Source organism: Trichoplax adhaerens, genomic scaffold, assembly GCF_000150275.1.
Source record: "Trichoplax adhaerens TRIADscaffold_7 genomic scaffold, whole genome shotgun sequence".
Lineage (NCBI taxonomy): Eukaryota > Metazoa > Placozoa > Uniplacotomia > Trichoplacea > Trichoplacidae > Trichoplax > Trichoplax adhaerens.
In genome coordinates this window covers 4,318,662-4,337,713 of record NW_002060949.1, presented here as the reverse complement: position 1 = coordinate 4,337,713, position 19,052 = coordinate 4,318,662, and the positions used below count along the sequence as shown (strand labels likewise).

General features: G+C 34.1%; 5 protein-coding genes across 5 annotated transcripts; 2 read left to right on the top strand and 3 right to left on the bottom strand.

Annotated features, from left to right (window-relative positions):
• On the top strand, positions 1–1,581 carry TRIADDRAFT_28000 (uncharacterized protein; the record flags this gene model as incomplete). The annotated part of the gene is made up of 6 exons (XM_002114414.1): positions 1–63; positions 406–483; positions 599–613; positions 838–936; positions 1,153–1,248; positions 1,327–1,581. Coding segments are annotated over 6 exons (606 nt in total), but the record flags the coding sequence as incomplete, so codon positions are not given.
• A 2,059-nt stretch (positions 1,582–3,640) lies between these two features.
• TRIADDRAFT_14802 (uncharacterized protein) lies at positions 3,641–4,543 on the bottom strand (the record flags this gene model as incomplete). The annotated part of the gene is made up of 2 exons (XM_002114097.1): positions 3,641–4,329; positions 4,447–4,543. Coding segments are annotated over 2 exons (786 nt in total), but the record flags the coding sequence as incomplete, so codon positions are not given.
• A 2,103-nt stretch (positions 4,544–6,646) lies between these two features.
• On the bottom strand, positions 6,647–9,105 carry TRIADDRAFT_58283 (uncharacterized protein; the record flags this gene model as incomplete). The annotated part of the gene is made up of 7 exons (XM_002114096.1): positions 6,647–6,792; positions 6,928–7,011; positions 7,178–7,260; positions 7,396–7,475; positions 7,542–7,618; positions 7,888–7,973; positions 8,951–9,105. 7 exons carry the CDS (start codon positions 9,103–9,105, stop codon positions 6,647–6,649), a joined length of 711 nt encoding a protein of 236 aa, XP_002114132.1.
• A 2,696-nt stretch (positions 9,106–11,801) lies between these two features.
• Positions 11,802–14,427, top strand: TRIADDRAFT_27810 (uncharacterized protein; the record flags this gene model as incomplete). The annotated part of the gene is made up of 9 exons (XM_002114413.1): positions 11,802–11,977; positions 12,422–12,473; positions 12,915–13,097; positions 13,186–13,314; positions 13,497–13,562; positions 13,651–13,736; positions 13,807–13,918; positions 14,009–14,148; positions 14,358–14,427. The coding sequence occupies 9 exons, from the start codon at positions 11,802–11,804 to the stop codon at positions 14,425–14,427; spliced, it is 1,014 nt and encodes a 337-aa protein (XP_002114449.1).
• Positions 14,428–15,923: 1,496 nt separating this feature from the next.
• On the bottom strand, positions 15,924–16,487 carry TRIADDRAFT_27838 (uncharacterized protein; the record flags this gene model as incomplete). Its single annotated transcript, XM_002114095.1, has 2 exons — positions 15,924–16,201; positions 16,322–16,487. The coding sequence occupies 2 exons, from the start codon at positions 16,485–16,487 to the stop codon at positions 15,924–15,926; spliced, it is 444 nt and encodes a 147-aa protein (XP_002114131.1).
• Positions 16,488–19,052: the final 2,565 nt, after the last annotated feature.

The following is a 19,052-nucleotide window of genomic DNA, read 5'->3' as shown; positions in this document are numbered from 1 at the left end:
ACCGATGCACAGCAAACACTAAACAATTTTTGGCAGCGGCAGCAACAAGAAATTCGAAATATGGTAAGTATCTTGCATGCTGAAAACTTGTTATTGTGTCTTAGTATAATATAAATAAAAACGATATGTACTATATTAACATTAGCCTATCGCCTAATAAAACCTTCCCTATCAAGCATCAAAAGCTACACCCGTTAGCCAATGTTAAAGTACCTATTCCCTTTTTTACAGTAACCTTACAATATAAGAGATATACGCGTATACTGTAATCATAAATATTCACAATAAATTTTTACATTGCGCCTGTAGTTAAAAGTTATTGCATCGTTGCCTTTTAAATAAATCTGGCCAGGTGCATATTATAATAGTAGATAGAATATTTAGATACACTTATGCAATGTTTAGGGGCCGGTCGAATTTAAGGTGCAAGAGCTGCCTTTGGCTCGAATTAAGAAAATTATGAAGCAGGATGAAGATGTCAAGGTTAACATGATAAAATTTCCTTTGCAAGTATTTTTATATTTAGAATTAATCTAGATATCGTAAGATAGCTATATCCATTATTGCTCTAATGGGCTTCTTTTATTCAATTTAATAGATGATTAGTGCTGAGGTAAGGTCAATAACATGGATTAAGTACCATCCCTAGAATTATGTGGACGACCATTGGCACTTGAAGTGTTTGATAACTAATGTTTGTCTTATAATTATGTACTAATTGGATAGAACTCGTATTAACGCTATCCATTACGAAGCAATCTGTATCATAGTGCAACAATGAGTTGCTTTGCTAACTCAATTAGTAAACGTACTCTAAGGTTCTAACGGCTATTTTAGGCTCCTGTACTGTTCGCAAAAGCTGCACAAATGTTCGTCAGTGAGCTAACACTGAGGGCTTGGGTACATACTGAAGATAACAAAAGAAGGACATTACAGGTATCCATTAGACTGTTTTTTCTTTGTGGTATAACTATAAATCAAAAAAATTTAATATGATTTAAGGAATTAGTAATTATTTAGATCTGTCTTAACCTTAGCTATCAATTTAAATCATTTTGTGTTAATGCTGCATCGATAGTATTATAATACCCGGTACTATTTTATCCACTTCTCGTTATTAACATATTTGTGCTATAATTCGTGACTTATTAGAAAAATGACATTGCAATGGCTATTACAAAATTCGATCAGTTTGATTTTCTTATTGACATCGTTCCTCGCGACGAGTTAAAAACTCCAAAACGACAGGTAGGTAAACGCTGATCATGTATGAGATAACATTTTACGTTCGATTATTTAGCTTAAATTTTTATACCTGCACGCTAGGAGGAAATTAGGCAACCTATGATGGCTGCGGATCAGGTTCAGTACTATTTCCAGTTAGCTCAATCTCATGCTGTACAAATGCAACAACAACAACAACAACAAATCCAACAACAGCAACCACAGCAATCGCAGCAGCCGCATCCACAGGCTCAACAGCACCTTTCATCTCAATCGAACCAACAGCATGTTGTTAGCATACCAACGACTTTGCATAATACACTGCAGTCCGTTACTCCTAATATGCCCATGGTATAAACGCAATATAAATATAATATTTAACTTTCTGTCATCATATGATAACGTTAAAAACTGTTATACTAGGGTATTCCACAGGGTAATAATCAAATGCATGAGCAAGGCGAAATTCAATATCAGGTGATGATATGTAAAAGTATTTTCAAAGTCATTATACTGTATTAGTTGAATACTGCGGTAGTATCGTTAACAAGTAGATTTTGTTGGGAGTCTTTTCAATGATGCCACTCATATTTGATATACAGGTTCATCCTACTATGTCACAAATGCCTTACCTTAGGGTACAGTCTGTACCAATGCAGCACGGCCAACATCAGCCTCAACAACAACAACAGCAACAACAACAACAACAACAACAACAACAACAACAGCAGCAGCAGGCGCAACAACAGTCTCAGGCTCAGCAACCTGCTGAATTTAGTTATACTTCACAGGTTAATATTATAATCAATAAAGACTTCCAAGTGTAAATTTTTGTTGGTAATGTTTGCTAAATAATGAAAGGTACAACTGAATAATTACGGTAATAATTTCTCTATTTGTTACAACCTAGCCAATTTATCAAATTCAGCCACAACAGCAACAACAAGCTCTATTCCATCAACCAAATCCGAACGAACATCAAGAAATTACTCATCCTCAGGAGTAGTGATGGACATTTACGTAGCACTACAGTAATGGATCGATCCGGTCAGACACCACTATTTTGATGTAATCTAGTTAAAAATTTCGAAATGTAATTTCTCACGAGTGAATTACCATTGTCATCATCATCGTACATGTTTAATAATGTAATTGTAATAGTATAATGTTAAGTTCAAATTATTAAAGGAATTTTTACAGCGTAGATAATTTATTATATGCTATCTCACAACCAAGTTGATCTTGTATAGTTATTTTTAGCGAATTCGTATTGCTAACTGATTGCTATTTGTTGAGTACTCACGACATAGTTGTTATATGCTCGTAAGTCTAGCTATGCACTTGCTAACGAATGTATATTAGCAAGATATAAAATAATGTTCAAGCCGTACACTAATGGTCCACAACACTGTAAGCTTTTCATTAACTATATATTTGTCAAATAAATACTGTATCAGTGTAATGAAATTGTATAATCATTTATTTAAAACTTGCGTGTAATCGAGGTTACATCTCTGTTATTGCGATAGTTTACTTAAATTACTTTTTAAGACTGGCACAGTAGTTGTGATTAAACTACCTTGTATTTACCGCCACTACATCATATAGAACCAGACTGTATAAGAGAAGTTGACAGAGTATTATTAGCTTAATTAATTATTATAAGTAACCAGTATACGAATGCAGTAGTATTGGTATAAGTTTTACTATGTAAAATAGCCGAGAGCACTACTGTATTAGTGAATGGTTAGGCTTTTCAGGGTTGCTTCATAGGAAACATCATCCGAGGTATAATGATGCATAGATTAACAGAATAAAGCTAATAGACAACAATATGCATACAATCTTAATAAAATTATGATACGTTTTAATATAAATCATAGGTATATTGTATGATACAATGTAGTGTTAGTAAGCTTTGCAATGAGAAATTGTTCATCATTACCGGTACTGTGTATTGATTTTTGTAAGATATGACAGAATTACCATATGACACCCTACATAGTTCACACGGTAACCTTATTAAGTTAAGATAATACCAAAAATATTTATAGCATGTTTCTTGATATAAAATTGAATAGGCAAAACATTAGAATCGATATTAATGATTAGCCTAGAATAATCATATATTATTAAAATGGCTATACAGTAAGCTGTATGCTGCGCTGTACAATATAAATACTTGTATCATCAATATATTGTTGCTTAATGGTAGATTTAAGCGTCCTTTACAAATTATTCATTGTTACTGTTGCATGAGCAACTTTTTTTGCTAAATGATATCATCCGACCAAGGATCAGAAATACCATTAAATTCGCTATCAAGATTTATATCGTTAGAAGTGCTCTTTCGCTTACTGGAAGTATCAGATCCTTGAGCAGGTTTATTTCGCGCATCAACAGTATTACTATCGGTACCTTTTCTTAAGCCTAATATCTTTACGTAATTGTAAGGGACTATCCCAATGTTTTCTCCATCCAAGGTAGCCAGCAGCCAACCCTTAATTCGAGGTTGACGATCCTTAGGTGCTATACGTAAGGTATCACCACGACGGAAAGAAATCTCTCGTTGATTTTCACTTTTAAAGTCGTGCTCAGCTCGCGCTATTAGATGATCTGTTTGGCCTGTAGCCCATGATTTACGTGATTTTCCATTACTTGATTCTAATCCCTTTATAATTTTCCAAATTAGCCATGGACCACCAATTGCTACTACTGCAAAGAGGCCGAGGGGCCATGAGATTGGTCCATCATTCTGTGAAGGCTTTCCTAATGTTTCACCCAAATTTTCGGCCTGATTCCAAGCTTGCTCGTCTAGATTATTGCGTCTAATTCGCAATAGTACTAACAATTTGTTATAGATGTAACGTAAGGCACGTATAAGGGAAAAAGTGGAGAGAATAGCTGAAAAGTGATCACGTAAACGATTAAAATTTTCGGCTACACCTAAAACAGCTCTAAACGAACTATGCACAGCATGAAATGTCGATTCTAACATCATAGTAACAGATCCGAATGCCTGAACAATTGATTCGATCGCTTGAAATGCGGCACGGCTGTTGTCTTCTGCTCTATTTAAGAAATCACTTCCATCGCCCTCTAAACCTTGACGATCGTACATACCATATCCTCCTCCATAACTGCTGCCATAACCACCCATACTGCTGGACATACCGTAACCTCCATAACCACCCAAGCCACCATAGCCGCCACCCAAGCCACCATAACCGCCACCTAAGCCACCATAGCCGGTGCCATAACCGCTACGATAGCCACCATAAAGAGAATTTCCGTAGCCGTACGTTGATGATAATGATGATGTATTATTATAAGATCTTGGTCTTGGAGGTATTGTAGGTTTACTGTCGACCTGTAAAGAACTTCCGAAGTTCGGTTCAGAAGCTGATGGGCCAATGGTTGCAATTCGTGAATTACTATCGTTGGCAATTTCGTTAACATTGTCTGAGCCGCGTTCCCATGGCTTAAGTGGTGATGCCATGATATGATTATATCATCAATCTCCAATATTAATTGTATAGAATTACACTTACTCTTCAAGGTTTCAAGTACAGAATGTAATATAACGGAAGGAATAAAATCAAAATGACCACAAGTAGAGTGTAATCCAAAGTTCGATCAGCGGGATATAACGATGATGACACAAGGCAATGATATCCGTATAGAATAACCCTGCCTGCTGGCATCGTCAATACTGTCTACAGTACTAGCAAATAGACAGTACTGTACACCCTACTATGCTAGTCCAGCAGGTCATGACTGAGTCGCTGAGTCTACTGTATACAGTGTACAGTGCAGACGTACAGTACAGTAAAGTACTGTACACTGTACGGTACCCATCAAGGACGCTACAGTACAGTACTGTATAGTGTACAGTACTGTAAGATTGCAAAGGTCGCGATGTTACCAATCAGGAGACAGGTTACTGTCTCGCTGACACAATTTTTTTTCTTATCGAACCCTCGCTTGTGATACCATACTTGGTATCTTGTACTGTACACTGTACAATTATACTGTACTGGTAGTTTACAACAGGCCCTGCTTTCTTTACAAGAATCACTTGCAGTAATCCATGCAATGATCCAGGCAAATCAAGAAATTTGTTCTTTCTTTCGAGCGATTCCAATCATTGGCATGAGTGCACAGCGCTACACCATGCACTATACCAGTGCTACGCCCTCTCTGCTGTACTGTGCACTACATTAAAATACTGTAGAGATGGATCCTTTTTCGTGTTCCAGTGGACGATTCTCCTGTGGTTTAAACTTACTTCTTTGTCTCATTATACAGTGCAGGACCTAGAGGGCTGACGGTAGACCATAAAGGTATTGAACCGGACCAAACCACTCAGGTCTAGACTGACCCATGGTTTTGTTGTACTGTACTGTACACTATTACAGTACTATACACTGTACAATACACTGTAAAGTACTGTACAAGTGTACGTGGTGGAAACCGGTGTGAACGGTAAAAACCGAACGCAGATACTATTAATACTGCAGCAGTATGCATGCAATCTTTTAGCACTGCAGCTACTGTCTCATCCAAAAGTAAATACTTCATGCTACCAACGTACAGTACTACAAATACTAATAAAATTGTGCCTCACAACACTAAAAATACAGTCAACGAAAGATAAATCAATCCAATAGGGAGATGATGATAGCGATTGATATGAGTTCGACTTCACGCATACTGTATTCACTAATAAGGCTTGTATAAGAGTGCAATATTTTATACAACATTTTTATTGTTTTCAACGTTAGTAACGTAGTGACCACAGCAAGCAAACTGAGCAGTGTTTTACATGGTAATAGAATTCTAAGTCTGTAATCTAAAAAGTTGTAATAAAATTTTAGTTGATCATTAAGTGGTTATTATCATCATCAAGGAAGTTAAAATATTTGTTAATATAACAATCATATTAGGCCCCATTTACTCTGCATTACAGCAATTACCTTTACTTTTTAAAACTGATTATAATTGATTTACATATCTAAATGCATCCATTTTATATCCTTATCTATGCCGTTCAAACTAACTGTATTGCAGAAACTTAAGAGACTAGTCAACTTATTATTATTAATAATAATAATTGTTAGCTTAGTAGGCTGGTAAAATGAGATATGATACGAACCACGATAAGGCAAATCGTCGTTGTACTTAAATATTGGTACATTGAAAAGCTGCGAAACGACGCAGTAGATCTCATCGCATTGGTGTATCGCCTCTGCGTGTGCTCGAAACAAGTACAGTATATATTTTACATAATTAAAGTAAACCGCCACCATGACAATATAATTTAAGACAAATACTAGATCAATCACTGATCAACAATTTCCACGTGCATTAAGACTTACAGCTTCATTCGCAAATAAAAATACACTACAATGCAGATTTACTTCTACAATAAAACACATGCACCCTTATTTTTCTTTGACTGGGATTTACGCTTGTTTGCATCAAGTTGTATTACTCCTTCATCATTTCCTTTGCTATTACCTTTACTTTTAGCTTTCTCATTAGTCGATGCCACAGCATTAAACATATCTATACAATAGATTGTATATAAAAGTAATACCTTACTAAGGCTGTTCATTCATTTTTCGTATTGGCGATCGTTTTATGGAGTCATTAAAAGAGATCTATCCATAACTATATTACAGTAATTATTTTCATATTTACCCAGATTGTTTCCTATTTGTTGACCTACTTCTTCCCCACTCTTTTCAATCAACTTTAAATATTTGGTAGCCAAGTATTTAAATACTATTTAATACAAGCAAGCAATTTATATGATGATTAGATTTCAAATGACATTCAGGCAATATTATTTAAAATAGCGTCGTGTTAACTGAGTTACAATTATTAGTCAATTTTGGTGTACTTCATGCATAAAGAAAAAAACAATAAGCTACTGTTATCTGATAGTTACCATCATCAACTTTCACATTATCTTTAACTGAAGTTCGATAAAATCGAAGGTGCAACTTTTTTGCGAGTTTTTCTGTCTCTTCACTAAAGGCATAAAAGAAGCACAAATAACCGGCTGTCACTAGGATATATGTATATCGTTAACAAGACAAATTGGAATCACAATGATTAGTTAAAATGAGATTCAAAGATAAGGGTAAAATCTATGTTGACAATAACCTGTCCATTTTTGCGTCGTCAATTAAGTCAATCTTATTCTGCACTAATACCATAGGAATAGATCCTACTTCGGCCTCAACCTAAAATTTATATTGTATTAATCTCTAGTATTCATTTAAATTAATTATCATTGTTAACATTTCTACCTTTCTTTTCCAGCTTTCAATAGCTTCGAACGAATCTCTATCCGTAGTAGAAAAAGCCAGTACACACGCTTGTGCACCTAACAAATTTAAAGCATAAGTCAAAGTTGTACATTTCAAATTCATAAAAGATTTTGAATTAGCCTTAAACACACTGTGCATTCTGTATAGTAATAATAAACTCTAAATCAGCAATAACGACATATGTTGGCATTACACTGATTTATTTCCGCTCTAGTTTCAAATACTGAATCGTGTTAAATCAATTAATTAGAATTTCCTACGGCCTATAATTATGAAATTATAGACTTTAAAAACGCAGTCAATATCAATCAAATCGAGTTGGTACCTCTGTAATAGGATTTCGTTATGGCATCGAATTCTTCCTGACCAGCTGTATCCCACAGCATTAGTCTAATATCTTTACTATCAATGCTATTATATAAAAAATCATATCAGTATTTAACGCAGATAAAATTTACCGTAATAATACCTATCATATCTTAGCGGTAAACTGGTACTATAATTTAATTCATTAAATAGGTAGTATGATCGTATTCCAATATTGTAAATGTGTCAAACAGTTGAAATAAATAATTCTATATAACGGAAAGCGCAATTGCTATATTTCATGGACTAAATTAATGTACAGCATAGCGCATAATACACTGTATAAACATAAAAGAACTATAAAATTTTCATCTTAATTGTTACGCAATGATATTCTCGATGATGACGGTATCACCTTAACTTGGATCAATGATATATAGCAATAATTGAGTATAAACAAAATTCATTTACTAAGAACTATGATTTATTTTTTATAACATTAAGGTATATTAGTATCTTTCTCTTACAATCTTGTTATTGATTTTTTATAATAGAATTTTTGCGTAAACTATCTCCGCACTAGGGAATAAAATGTTTAGACTTAGTTGGTAAGGGTGGTTGAAACCAAGAAAGACGTAATGTCCCTAAAATTATCGCTATCACTTGATGAGTCTTTAGTACTTATCTGTGTGATTCGGATTATCGAACCTTTTATTGACGAATATTTATGAATTACGGAATATGAGATAACAAGTTTGATATGACGATTGTATGAACTGATAGCTAAGAGAAATCAGTCGTTGTAGCGACCTACGCTAAGGATTAGAGATGTAAACCTTGCTACAGGTCATGGCAGTTTGACTTAGAAGGTAATTATCGCTAACTTTCATTCAGTAGTAATTTACGACTTGTAATTAGGAAAGAGGATTACACTACAGCATTTTTCAATTAAAAGATACTGATATCCTGAAATTATTGTTATGAAATGAAATTATGGTATTACTTAAAGTGCCAGTGTTGCAAACTAAACTAGTATTAACAGTTTCTCTACATACATACGATTTTTGTATAGGTTATCTAACCTGATTTGTCTCTCTAAAAAGTCAACACCAATCGTTTTCTTATAATCCTTAGTAAAAATCCCTTTGCAGTAACGCTGGATCATACTGGACTTTCCAACAGCGCCATTACCGACCACGACGACTTTGATTGCGATTTCTATGTCTTCTTCGATCATTTTTTTCTTAGCTTATATTGATCTAAGTGCGAAGATGTATCCTTACTTAAGAATCGCTTTAGAGACTTTATGATCCTCCACTATGAAGTTGTCTACTACTGTAATGAATACAACTGATTAGAAATAGAACATAAGAGGCTAAGATTATACAATTTTGTAAGTAAAAGCGAAAGATTTCAATAAATAGCATAAATACAACTTCATTATACGCGTAGTATGCCGCATGTTAATATACACACTAATGAAGAATCACGCTTAATGACATTGATATGATACTCTTCTTTTGTATTAAGAACTAAAGAAGCCCTGTTTCAGAAACTGTCAAATTAACAGTTTCTACGCAATAAACTTTATGTTTCGATTATCATATCTTGGAATGAACATTTTAAAATTGTATTGATTACTTTAATATACACAATTATAGCATGATATCAATAATCCCATTCAACAAAGATAAACGGTTAAATTAACAGTTCTAGTTTAGCTATCCTAATTCTTAAAAATGATGCGTAAGAACTACTATTCTAAAATGAGGGAAACAACGACGAGTGATCGTAATCAAAATGATTGCGGTAAGGTTTGAAATGACAATCTAGATATGTAAAAAATATAACCTTAAATTGACTAAGGCTCTTTTAAGTTACGAATGCAGACGTCTTCTTTTAGAAATTTATTCAATTTTACCTGTTAGTGAATATATGCGATCGTCGATAGATTGGCACCGTAAGCCACAACAGCAGTCGGTACTGACACTGAGTACCTTAAAGGTTAATGTATAGGCGGAGGCTATGCTACGATCTGCTATGTTGCAGCAGATAGATGATCATCATATTTAATAATTCTTTTTATGTAGCAGTACCGTAATATATTATACAAGGTGTATCTTTCTATACAGTAGATACCATTGTACTCAGGTCTATATTGTAGTGTAAATTTTATTTACTAGTCGAGTATTTAGTTCAACGTAGGTTCAGTATGGTGACTACTGACTGATTCATACATACCGTAGGGAACATGCACACTATGCTACACGGTCATTATATCCGTAATATATGGTCAATCACTGTACATTTGGACCGGAATACTATACACGGTTATTATATTTATTTATAATATACAGTCAATTGCTGTGCATTTGAATCAGGATACCATCATATACAATATATTACGTACATACTTTATATGATGTTTTACTCAAAGACGTTAAAGTGTCCCTTGTTTTTTATTCGTAATTGCAATATAATGCGTCGCTAAGTTGATTATCTTATGATTGACCAAAAGATCACTTAGTGTTTATGAAAGAGTAGGATATTATTTATAGTACTTTGATAAAGCTACTGGTCGTTGATAGCCTTGCAAATCCTGAAATATCGCTGGTATACGTACCTGTCTTTAATTAATTAATTAATTAATAACTATTTATATTATTAGTTATCTACTCTAGTTACTAACAGTCACGGACAGTCCCCATGCAGTACGGTGAAGTAACGGGGAGAGTGCAGCACATGTTGCTAAGTTACTGCAGGATCGTAACCATGACTGTACGCCACCCAACTCCACCCATTCAATCAGTCAACGATACTAGGAGCTTCTATGATCAGACACTTCTTGCATACAGTACAGTGCAGTACTGTGCCGTACTAATCGCGTTATAACCGTGACATAACCTGGTAGAGATCTTCATGGTCTGGTCAGACCTCCTGGTTAGACCTTTGACCAGACCAGACCATTTACATTGCCAAGGTTATTTTCTGTTCAGATATTTAAAATGGAAAACTGTAACTAAAACTGACGTAAAATATAAGTATTTTATACCAGCGTATAGCATTTGAGCCAAATTTTTGACATGTATCAATGGAATTACATTTTAAGTAATATCCATGCCAAAATATCAATCTAAAGATAGAATTGGCTACAATACAAAGTAAAATTAGTGATCATGCCTGATCGTGTATAGTACTGTAGAAAAATACTGTAAAATGGCGATTTCTCTCGATCTGAAGTACTGTACTCACACCAAACGAATTTACTTCAATGTTTGTTCATTTGTTCTCATAAATTAACGTTACAATCATATTCACTAAACTCTACAGTGGCGATATATGAAATAGGATATAACATTAAGCAAATATGTGCATCTACGTATTTTGTGATCAAAATATCTAAAAAGTATATGATCCAAATACTATACTGTAGATAAGAATAGTGACATTAACTAACATGGGGGTGTACAGTACAACTTGTTTACCTTCGTTTTGGAATTTCGATATAAAAAATCGACTTCCTTTATTGCAATTAAAATGACTTAATATTATATGTACTGGTAGATGAAGGTTTAGTATAAATATTACTATTGCGATCATTCATATGAATAAAGGACCTTACATAAGAAAAATTGATTTAAAGTCCTGTCCAGTTTACAGTGTACAGTACGCTATATAAAGTACTGTACTGTACAGTACCGCAAAGTGGAGATCCTATGGCTATCTCCTATGGCTGTCAGCCGGGCATAGGTGATCGCCAAAACCTCGACCTCTAGCTATGGCGTACGTACTACTTGGACAATTAGTGAATGTACTGTATGTACAGTATAGTACATATATGTATCATTACAGTGAGTGTGATTATACTGTCCACAGTACTAGAGTATACTATCTGTATATTTTAGCCCAGGTCATTTTTCGGACGTAAACAATATGGCATCTAGCAGCAATGCTAACAGCAGCGAATCCATTGATACCTCCACAAATGAAGCTAGCCAGCAAGCATGGCAAGCATTTAAGACAGTAAATAATATTCAAATTGATGAAATCTATCATTATGATGCAACCGAGCAACGTGAAATTCAAATAAGGAAACCATGGAAGCAATCGTGAGTTTTCACATCATACGTTATTAATCGATTACTCATTTGTTAGTTGATGCGTACTTTGGTCAAAATCAGCTTAAATTACTGTCGGTAACCTTAGGTGATGTAGGAATACACCACGTTAATTTGAAGATCTAGAAATTTCAACTGATTAATCCCTGATTAGTATTACCCATACTATGCTTGACGGAAAAGTAATCAATGTAATAGCTATCACATGTGATGCATGGTAATTAGTTCAAAAATTAGTCTACTACATGCGATCATTTACTAGCAAATCAGATGATCCTACTAGTCTAAGCCCAAAATTTTGTAACGCGTTGACTAATAGTACTCATCATTTTCACAATGCATAATTGATCGCTTTACCTTAATTTGACATTTACTAAATATACTACTGTACGCGTATATAGTACTAACGAATTAATATTCACGTTCACAACACAGAGAAGATTACTTTAAGAAGGTCAAAATCTCCGCTTTAGCCTTGCTGAAAATGGTACGTAACATCTTATTGCTACGCGTATTCACATTGTTTTAAAATAGTTAATGTTGGCAAGTCCGTTAATCTAAACTGATAAAATTTGGGAATAATGTTACGAATTTTTGAGAATGTATACGTTATTATACAGTATACTATACGTACACTAAAAAACTAAATTTATCTAGCAATACTCTACAACAAAAAGCTTAGCTCTTAGGACTAGCACGAGTCTTTTTTCTAGTATTCATCTTGCTATTTCGTCTTAATTACAGATTGTAAGTACTGTACTGTATTGCTTGCACAATATAATAACCCATCTTTGCTAAGACCTTGCTTATATCAAACAGAATAGGCGTTAATCTATTGGCATTACATAGTAACTGGAACGTGAAGTAATAATTTTGTCTTATATGTATGTTTACTCCGTTATAATTAATTATGATCGTACGACAAAAGCTAACACATGCTAAAAGTGGCGGTAATATCGAGATTATGGGACTGATGTTGGGAAAAGTACGAAACGAAGATATGATTATCATGGATTCTTTTGCCCTGCCTGTTGAGGGGACCGAGACGCGTGTAAATGCTCAAGAATCTGCTTACGAGTATATGACTGCGTATGTAGAAGCAGCTAAACAGGTAACTTAAACCAGCGACGCTAAATCTTTATTTCTTGAACCTTATGAAATTTCGGTTATACATGCTGCAACTTTCTCTAATGTTACAGGTTGGCAGGCTAGAAAACGTCATTGGTTGGTATCATAGCCATCCAGGCTATGGCTGTTGGTTATCAGGTATTGATGTTAGTACGCAAATGCTAAATCAGACATACCAGGATCCTTTCGTAGCTATTGTCGTAAGTACTTTAAAATGCAATATAGAAAATAATTTATTGCTTATACTGCGTAACGAAACGAAATCATTGATTTTATATCAACACGCTATAATTTGTGTACCATATAGTAGGGTCATTATCTGCAAGAAAAATTATAAATGTATTACTATTTACGATATTAATCTTACGAGTTTTGATATTAGATTGATCCTATTCGTACTATGTCGTCTGGAAAAGTCAGTCTGGGAGCTTTTAGAACGTACAGCAAGGTAAGATTAAAATTGTGTGTACTTCATAAATATTGTAGATAAAATAAAAAGTTATGTATATCATTTCTAATTGATCAAATTTGATCAGGATTACGTTCCGAAAGATGAAGGGCGTTCAGAATACCAAACAATTCCTTTAAATAAAATTGAAGATTTCGGTGTTCATTGCAAAAGGTACCTTTATTAAATATATTTTTAATATACTTAATAATCTTCAAGACCATAAAAATTTCATTTCGGATAGGTACTATTCTTTAGATGTGACATACTTTAAATCATCACTGGATGGTAAATTATTAGAGTTATTGTGGAATAAGTATTGGGTCAGCACTCTTTCATCCTCTAGCCTTCTAAATGTAAGATAATAGATTGAAATTTAAACATCGTCTATTCTTAAATCAAGGCAAAAGTAAATTGCTTTAATACCGGGTTATGTGCTTGTCTAGAATGCCGAGTATACGACTCAGCAAATTGTAGATTTATCCGAAAAATTAGATCAAGCTCAACAACTGTTACAGGTAAAATATTGGTTTTCTTTATGCACTATATATCGGCTTTATAACGATCAGCTTTGTAGCATTAAACTGTAGCTTACATGCATACCTGTTAATTTGTTACCTCTTACATTATATAGACAAGCTCGGGATTATTTTCTAAGCACGGACTTAAGGGCGACTCGAAGAAACTACATTCAACCGCCAAGGATAGGTAAAATTTTATTAACTGTGTCAATTTCGACATACTATCAAATAATTGACATTTTAACATTAAAGCTTAATCGAATTTAATTTTCAGCTCAAAAATCGCTTTGGAAGCTGTCCATGGATTAATGTCTCAAGTGATTAAGAACCAATTATTCAATTAAGTTAAAAATGGATTGAATACTAGACTACTGTAGATCACATAATTATCAAGAAAGAATCTTTTATATTTACTTATAATGTGTACTTGAGGTAAAGGAATTAAATCCAGTTTTATATTCATGCGTTAATAATAATTTAAAGACTACATTACCGTGTATTTATTTCATAACCCAACCCTTAAAGTGCTCTTCATCAAATTACGTAATCGATTGAGAACGATTACAAACTGTGATGATATTTAGCACTGAGAGACTGGTCAAGAAACTTTTCAGAGGATAGATAACTAAGTTTCGAATTAAATTAATCCTGTATATACTATAAATCACTTAATTCAAAATACTGTAGTGTAGAAATTATAATATTCATTCAGCCCTGTGTATTGTGTTCGTGTAAAAATATCTTGGTTTCTTATGTTTCGTTCGTAAAGTAGAGAATAAAATAAATTAACAATGTACGAATTACTTGATATAAAGGACCAAGCTATGTTTTACGGATATTTACATTTACAAGCCAAGAACATAAATTTAGATATCACTTTTGATTATCCCTTTCGATGTTTCGTAACAATAATTTCAGCTGTTTTTCTTACAAACTGTGATGCACCCATAAGCCTAAATATTTCTAGTTCTTGATAACTTAATTTATACTATTATAACCATTGTCTTCTAATCGGGGTTATTCGTAGACGAGATGATCTTTATCCTAGCTATCCTTACTATTTTACAGCCAACTGACAAAGTCAGACGCTTTTATTCTGTTATTTCTCGTGTTACGACTAAAATAGTATCATTCTAACTGGATAAATTATAAATTTCATACTTCAAAGGATGAAAATCATTTGTAGTTTACGCCATTATAACTAACACAAAACGGACACAACCATAAAGGATTTGCAGTTACACATTCATAACTTTATTTCAACAACTTCAGGATTAAGTACAATCTTGGCTGAAATTAAGTACTGTCTACTGCAATTGTTCTGCATTCTTTGAATACTTAAATATTAATACACTGGTTTTTGATGGAGTACAAAGTATTAATTTCACCATTACTGATGTGCAAAAATCCTGCCGAGATAAACCGGTGACAAATTGCACCTTAGTACAGAAAAGTTCTCTTAAATAAATTCAAAAGTGTTTCATAACGTTTAAGAAGTTATCACATTCATTTAAGTTAATTTAGTTCAGATTTGTTATCATGCATATAAAGTAGAAATATACAGTATATCACATGCTATCATTACTAATGCCATGCATTTCTAATGAGCACGTTTGTACTCAATGTTAATACAGTTTATATTAGTCATTGATACGTTAGTTATCAGGAAATGTGGAGTTTCTCTCATATCATAGATAACTGTATGTCAATATACAGACGAAGTTGAAAACGATTAAATATTCATATAAAGTATACATTACTATAAATCAATGAAGTCACGATCAGGTAAACCAATTACTATGATTCAATGCATTTATCTACTAACTAGTGTATCTAATTGTTATGAAACGATTCCAGAGACATATTTATTAATCATACCAGCAGAAGAAGCTACATTATTTAGCTTATTCACTTCTGCTTGCCACAGTGGCAATTTCTTTGCAGCTAAATGACGTCGTGCGTGCTTTGTGAGATGATCACTTCTCATGAAACGTCGACTACATAAAGGACATATGTAATTCTTTTCACCAGTATGAGTCCTTCTGTGGCGAGCTAATTCATCAGACCTAGCGAAGCGTCTGTTACAACCTTCCCAACAGCAAACAAAAGGTTTTTCGCCTTAAAAAAAAACATAGAAAGGACATTAAAAACTGAGAAGGATTTCAAAAATTGGATTGCAATATAATTCATTGTACTGCTTTATGAGACAATAATTAGGTAATTTATAATTGTCAATACCTGTATGAGTTCTGATATGAGCTTTTAAGTGAGAACTTTTCAGGTAAGTCTTATCACAATTTTTATGCGGACAAACATGATTTCGACGCCTAGTAGGATCAGCTTTGTTGCTGGATCGCTTTGGAAACAACGAGATTTGATGACCGCTTGGTGATACAAGCACCATTGATGGCGGCACAATTACGCCAGTTCCATATGCCTTGGTAACTGCAGGATACTGCATAGTATTGTCGCAGCTTTTAAGACCAACACTTGGTGGGACGTTAGTCACTATCGGAACTTGTTGCGATAAGCAATACTTTAGACCTAGGTCGTTAGCCATGGATTGAGGGGCAAACGCTGGTAGCTGTGTGAAAGTAAAATCACAGTAATTAGTAGCTGAAAAATATTTTACCGGCTCCGTTGTTTCAGTCTCTCAAAGTATGACATGTACATTATACTGCAAGTCTGAACGTGGCAAAGTACAAGTTTTTCAGCAATCGATACTAAAGGCTACTCTCGTCACTGGAATATGCAATATAACGTAATACGGGGTGCATTGTATCTGCTATGCAAACTACTGAGAATTGCACGGAAAAATTACATATAATCGTATCATCATAATTTACTGCTTGATAAATTTGCGTCAGTCTAATGATGGCTTAAGTATAATTTTCTGAGGAAGATTGATATCATAGTAACAAATTAATCTTTTTGAGTAATAAAGACTTACCATAGCGTTTGCAAATATCGGCTGCTGCAAACAATAGCCTACAACAGGCGCTGTAGAGAATTCAACATGATTCCTTTCGTATTCCGTTTTGACTGCGACTGCCGTTTGTACGGCTTTTGTAGGGTCGTTGATATGAAATGAATTTTCATGTACGGTTTTTGTAACGTCGTTGCCTTGAGATGAATTCTCATTACTTCTTGACATGGCCAACAAGGACTGAACGGCTTCTAAGTCACGAACTTTACAGTTTTCTTTCTAAAATAACGATATCGAAATTAGAAAAATTTATACGAAAAGCTAAATCGGGATGCTGCATGTTGCATGCGCCTACGGACTGTGTCCTGTCTCCCTTGAATAGTCAAAGTCCATGTTTGTAGCAAATACTATAGTGATAAAGTAAAGTTAACGTACAATATATACTAAAACATATACTGTACAATACTATACTAGCATTTTGCATGATCCATTTTAACAGTAAAATAGGATATTAAGTGTACAATCTACATGTGTGTAAGCGCACTGACTCAGTTTCTGTGCAATCGACATTGTAATTACAATAGGAGATGCAGTTGATGCAGAATTGTAAAAATTATTAGTACTCTATCATTTGTAAAATTTACAGTATACGTATAACATAGATTGATTAGCTCTTTTCAAAAATCTAAATTCATAACTACAGTACATCATGACGCGACTTATGGTAACTATTGATTAATCATATACGTATACGTATACTATGAGGTCACCAGTGATTAGAATTATATTTTTTGACTGCAATGAGTCTATTTTCCAGTGGCAAATTGTTCAACACAAGTAGACCTAATACTACATTGTAAAAGAATAACTTGCAAGGGGGAATGAGGCAAAAAGAGTCTACAATTTAATCCTAATGTTATACTAAACTAAAACTATTCGAATCAGGCCTGACGCAGCTATTCAACTGCATTACAATACATTTTGTAGTTCAAATTTTTATTCACAACTAGCATTTTAGAAACTCGACATTGAGCATTGACCAGAAACTCCTTCCAATAATAATTATTAATAAAGCAGTATCAGGATCAGATCGATCAATAATAAAATAAAATTAATATATGGCACATAATATATTTGTACTACATGTGATCAGTGGCAGTCAGTATACAATAGTATCAACTCTGGATATTCAATGTGATGATGGAAAAGTACCGTAAAAATCTCATTTACTAAGAAAACGAAATGTCCTTCGAGTTGAGCAATGTAGGTACGGTACTGTGGAACAACTAGCACGTATAGAACATGCAATCATAATCTGGATATACATAATCTATCACATATACTAAAATCGTCATTGCATGTTTATAAACATGATCATATCATCGGTGTTGATTTTAACTCACCATTTTTAATTCTGTTGCTTCTTTCTTAACCAACGATTGATCAATTTTCTCAGGTTGCATCACCTATTTGTACTTTGTTATTCGCTTGTGATGGTTGACAGTGCTGAAGTGATAAGCGAAATGATGACCGAATGAATTTTTTGGCAATTGTTATTATTGTTATTGTACGTGTAGACACTCATTAATATACTACGGCGGTATTGACTCCATTTACAGCAGCACGGTAATTTGCATAGATGTGCCGCACCGGTTTAACTTTAACCTTGTCCATAATACATAAAAGGAGTGTAACCTTGGTCAGATCCTTTGGTGTGGCTAGGGGCGTGAGCTCGGTGGCTATCCAATCAAAGATCAATGTTGCAACTGTCTACCAATAGGGGCCGTTGTAGCATGTGGGCTGTGCGTGGTCTTTCACGTGCAAGACAACAATAAACCCTGTTGTACTCACAACAGTCGAGTAAATTGAAATCAATGACTGTACAGTATTTTTCTTTTTCATCAGAGTGTAATGTACTGTACTGTACAGTACCGACTGGATACTGCCGTACCATACAGTACAGTACAGTATATACAGTATTAGAGTATGTACTGTGCAGTACTGTATGAAACTTTCTCTCCAGTACTGTACTGTACACTACAA